This window comes from Chiloscyllium punctatum, chromosome 4 (assembly GCF_047496795.1).
Source record: "Chiloscyllium punctatum isolate Juve2018m chromosome 4, sChiPun1.3, whole genome shotgun sequence".
NCBI lineage: Eukaryota > Metazoa > Chordata > Chondrichthyes > Orectolobiformes > Hemiscylliidae > Chiloscyllium > Chiloscyllium punctatum.
Window position 1 is genome coordinate 63,921,061 of NC_092742.1, and position 5,131 is coordinate 63,926,191.

The 5,131-nt window shown below is 39.2% G+C and overlaps 1 protein-coding gene across 1 annotated transcript; it reads right to left on the reverse strand.

Moving 5' to 3' along the window:
• Positions 1 to 489: 489 nt before the first annotated feature.
• Positions 490 to 3,548, reverse strand: nfkbiab (nuclear factor of kappa light polypeptide gene enhancer in B-cells inhibitor, alpha b). Its single transcript, XM_072568883.1, has 6 exons — positions 3,130 to 3,548; positions 2,438 to 2,546; positions 1,912 to 2,122; positions 1,548 to 1,636; positions 1,177 to 1,425; positions 490 to 976 (listed from the first exon to the last, which is right to left on the reverse strand). Exons 1-6 carry the CDS (start codon positions 3,393 to 3,395, stop codon positions 923 to 925), a joined length of 978 nt encoding a protein of 325 aa, XP_072424984.1. The 5' UTR covers positions 3,396 to 3,548; the 3' UTR covers positions 490 to 922.
• Between the last annotated feature and the right edge of the window lie 1,583 nt (positions 3,549 to 5,131).

A 5,131-nucleotide genomic window follows, 5' to 3' on the forward strand; every position in this document is an offset into this window, starting at 1 on the left:
GCTCCGGTTTCCTCCCACAGTCCAAAGATGTGCAGGTCAGGTGAATTGGCTATGCTAAATTGCCTGTAGTGTTAGGTTAGGGGTATGGGTGGGTTGCACTTCGGCGGGTCGGTGTGGACTTATTGGGCCAAAGGGCCTGTTCCCACACTGTAATCTAAAAGACCACATGCAATAGAATTACAAGTTCAAAATAAAAATTATATGTGCCAGTCCTTTTATATTTGGTTTTTGCTCTCCTGTACAAACTGGTTACGGAGAATATTCTGTATGGTGACCGGTCGGGAATAAATTAAGTTTTCACTCAACCAAATAACAAGGTCTTTGTTGATTAAAATACTGCAAAGATATTCCATAATTCTTCACAATTTTTAGCTATTTGTATTACAGATATTTGCAGTACTGTAAGTTAGGAATTCCTGTGGATTATTCGTTATAATCACAAACTCAAAACATACAACTAATTTTAAGTCCATAATCTTTATTTGACAAAAAATAAATATTTGAGGCATGTACAAACATTGTCTTGTTTAAGGGTAGAAAATTCTGTACAATAATTACACAATTTTACATATTTACAAATTTTTACAAAATACAAATATGCACAATATCTCAATGTTGAAAATTTTACAGTTTTTTTTTCAAACCAGTTACAATAATTGAAAACAGTGCATACAAGCAATCATTTACACCATAGTATATAATTTACATCTAAGACTTGTAGCACTGCATTCTCTGCTTCTGAAAGGCTTATTTACATTAGAAATTTAGAACATCAGACGTCAGCACCCAACTGTGACTTAGAAATCTTAGTGTACGTCACTGAAGTTTTTCATTAAACCAAATTATTGGGTAACCACACTAATATGCATCTCCAGTTTTTTTCAGATGATTTGAAATGCAGCAATGCACAAAGAAAGCAACTTCAACATCTGAGTGGAAGTCCTCCAATTGCACAGTCATCATAAGAGAAAGGTACCTGAGGAAACAATGAATTACACATTAGTAACAATATCAGTGATGAACATCTTTAAACTGATACCACTGATTATAGAAACAATTTAGCTGGGTTATAGTTTTATTCTATATGATATGTTTATGTAGAGGTCAACAATTACAGTAAATGCACATCTTTAAAGCATTTCAGTGGGTATAACAGTTTACTTTTAGCACACTCACCTCATGGTCAGGTGTTTCAGATTCCCAAAACTTTTCTTCATCCCACATCATGCATAAAGATGGATCTGTCACACGAATAAGTTCTGTCTGTATTTTGCCGTTGTCTCTTCCCAAGGTCAGGTGATATGGTGTACAGCCATTGTAGGTGAGCACATTGGGGTCTGCTCCACACTGCAGCAACAGAGACACCATTTCAGCATCCTGCTCCTCCACTGCAAGATGGAGGGCTGTCCGACCACTTGATGGCTCCTGTGCCAAAAACACACCTTAGAGTTAGTACTCGCCATGAAAGTGAGTTACAGAATGTCTTTGTTTAATTTGCCATCAATTGAGAGATTGCTCTCATTTAGAAAGTTAAAACATTAATATACCTGAACATTAATATCAGCTCCAATCTGAATTAGATAGACCACCATCTTGTGAAGTCTGTTTTTGACAGCCAGCTGCAAACATGTAAGACCTGAAATGGGAAAATGAAAGTCTTAAATATGTGCAACTAACAAATATTCATTGTCCAATATATTAAACCCCAAAACGTTACATTCTTTACATTGCAGCATTAATTTGCATGTTTATTGTCTAAAAGAATACCTAGTCACAACAGTGCAGCCACAGCAATGAATTTTAAAGAAACCCGACGTTACATTTTATACTAATTTAACATTTTGAAAACGCATTATTTATTCTAAAGAATGGAATTCGAATTTGAATTGCACATATAAAAGGCAACTGTACCATTGTAATTCTTGCTGTCCAAAAGTTCTCGGGTATGGTGCCTCGTGAGGAAATCGCTGATGGTCTTCACGCACACGAACAAGTTCATCTCACAAGCGATGTGTAAAGCTGAATTCCCATTGATGTCCCTCAGTCCCAGATCTCCTCCAACCCACAACAAAGCACGTAGCACGTCAGGCTGCTGTGTGATCACTGCCAGATGCAAGGGAGTCTGAACAAAACAGAACAAAAAGAATTCCAGTGAGAATACTACACAGTAAACCACGGAAACGCACAGTACAAAGGAAATTGGTCACGTTATTTATGCACCGCGCCAGTACCCACAGTATTTATTAATATGGTGGGGACTTTCCAATGCAAACTGCAATCACCCCATTTAGCGGCCTCTGGCAGAACAATATATTCTCAAAAGTTAATTAAATCTAGAACAGTCCCCAATTTATTAAATATAAAATGACAATGTTTCAGTGTTGTGCATTAAAGCAGCTTACTCAAATATTTGTATTAATCAATTGCAAATATTTACCTGTTTCAGGTTATTCTGACGGTGAAGGTACTGATCTCCAAACTCGGTATTGGCGAGGATTTGGGATACGATTTCACTGGCTGCATGGATGATCGCCAAATGCAGAAATCTAAAAAGGAAAATGTCATGTTAAAACTTGCTGCATCGGGGAAACTCTGCACAACAGCTCAGCCCTGAAGATTGGAAGTCTCCAGGATTGCGCAAGCTCGGGTTTTTTGGGTACTTTCCACGGTTAAATATTTATCAGACAACCGCAAGCTGGCCGCCTGCCAGGGACTTTCCAACATCAAACAGGAACTGTACCGCCCAGCGGCCAGCCATTGCCAGAACATCATGTTCTCAAAAAGCCTTTCAACAGACTCCAGCCCCTCAGTTACTATTAGTTTATTCAATACTCTTCAGTTTTTATGAATTTTTAAACACATTTTCATTTGAAAAAAATGAATTGCAATAAAACACCACTAATTTTGTTGTATTGTATTTGCAAACCGGACGTTCACTTGAGTCGACATTTTTACTGGTAGGGTTCTGGAAACCTTTAGCGGTTGGTAAATTGCTAATTCAGAGACATTTATTAGTTTCTGCAGCTTTACTTTTCTCCAATCCGGACAGCATACACTTGTTTAATTTCTGTATATTCCCCCCTCCCTGTAGCTTATTGCATGTTTTAAAAAAGACTCCAAGTCACTTACGTATCTCCATCCTCCGAGATGAAGTCTTTCCAACATTGGGCTGGCTCTGGTTTGTCGTCCAGGCTGAGTTCTTGGATCTCCCGCAGAACCTCCGCGTCCTTCTCATTCATTGAGCCGATGCCGCTGTCACACCGCTCCTCCCAAAGGGGAGCCTGTTTACCCACTCCAGGCTGCATCGAGCCGCCCTGATAATCTACCTTCCCACTGCCTTTACTGCGATTATCCAAACGGTCAGCGTGATTGTGAAATAAGGTAGGATCGGCCATGACTTCTGTACAGTAAGAAGTTTCCCAGTGAAGTAGACAAGCAAAAAAAAATACAGCACAGCCCAAACAAGCAACGGATGACAGACACTACCAAATCCTCCACCTACAGCAAAATCCTCTGCCACGTCTCAGTACTGTAGACGTGACACTGCACTGCAAGATTTATAAACTCCAAGTCGGGTTTTTTTTCTGGGTGGAGTTTCTTGTCCCCGCCTCCAAACTTCAGTTGCCTTTTTGGCTGGGAAATTCCAGAGCAGTTAATGTGCCTCAATTAGAAAAAAGAACACTGTGTTCCGAATGGAACAAGGAGGGAAAATCCCTTTATGGGCGGTAATTCACAAAGACACAGGGCAATCCCAGAAGGAAGACGTTAGCTACACATTAATTACAATGAAGGGTCAATTCTCATAACGATTAGCATGGAGTTTGTATATTATTCTGCAATATCTGTGCTTTTTTAAAAATTGGTTACATTTGCTGAAGCCCTTCCGGTTTCTTTTTCTGCTGAATTTTGAAGTGGGTGGAAATTTCGGAAGCTGTGTGAAAATATTAAAGAAAGTCCCAATAGCTGCAGCAAGTTCCCGTGCGGACGGGAACATCCCGGCGCAGAGAGAAAACGGCAGGGGTGTGTCTGGTATTTGGCAGTTAAAGTTGTGCGTTCTGTTAATCATCCCCAAACTAGTACTCTGGAAAGTTTACATGGGAGGGGGGAATTTAAGCGAGGGTGGTTTTGAAACAAGATGACCTTTGATTTTCTAATTAATGAGTCTTAGGGTGAGGAGCAGGGGGAGTACATTAAAGCAAATGCACTGAGCCAATTCATGAGGCAGTTGCACAGTTTACGTACAGCATTCAGAGGGTGGATTAAAATACGTTTTCATTAATTTTCGCAAAGCAATTTCCAATATTTTGCTCATTAACACCTCTAATGCAATGCACCTAAACAATTTAGACGATCAAAATAAAACTTGTGATTACAATACTTTGCTACCTCGAAATTGGTTATTTGGGTTAATGTTATTTGATTGCAAAATAATTTTGGCAAATGCATCAAAACCGACGGGTGCGAATGTTACAGAGCTTGACATCAGTCCTTATTTGCTTAAATATATTGTCACAACACACCGAAATACAGTCGATTTATGACAAACTGTTGTTTGTGTAGTAATATGAAATTTAGTCAATTTCAAATGCATCTCCCAAGAAATAACAACTTCCCTATCATGAAATTTGCACAGTATGTATTCAACCATGCATAGGGAACTACAAGGTATAGTTCTTCAACAATTAAGATTAGACTCATAAAATGTTTGTTCTCAGCATTTACAGTGAGCTGTAATTCCTTTCTAAAACTATCAACACTTTGCTGCCTCCCAAATCATGTCCATCTTTCCCACAGTTCCACACTTGTCTCTCTCTCTCTCATCAGGTTTCTGCCCTGCTAATTCAAAGTCACAAATTATATGCTATACAACTATGACAGTGGTACACTAGGTCTCCTCTACTTTTTCAACCTGTTGCCTTTGGTGTGATTGTGATTGTTATCAATTGACCAGAAGTTGTCTTGCTCTGTTCTAGTCTTCCCAATCCAGTTCCAGTCAGCATATCTGCTGGAGTAGCTTCCCTTCCTGTCCACCGATCTTTATGTCCAAATCTTTTTCAGTACCCCCTCCAATTTGCATTCACATTTCCTTCCCAAGATGAGGAGAAGTTATGATGTCAGATTCGAAGAGTAT

What these genes read in the sequence shown, in the direction of transcription:
- nfkbiab (XM_072568883.1), bottom strand. Translation starts at nt 3,395, where the DNA reads ATGGCCGATCCTACCTTATTTCACAATCACGCTGACCGTTTGGATAAT. An exon ending in ATCTCGGAGGATGGAGATAC is followed by an intron (nt 2,547 to 3,129) that starts GTAAGTGACTTG and finishes TTTCCTTTTTAG; the next exon opens with ATTTCTGCATTTGGCGATCA. An exon ending in GTCAGAATAACCTGAAACAG is followed by an intron (nt 2,123 to 2,437) that starts GTAAATATTTGC and finishes TGTTTTGTTCAG; the next exon opens with ACTCCCTTGCATCTGGCAGT.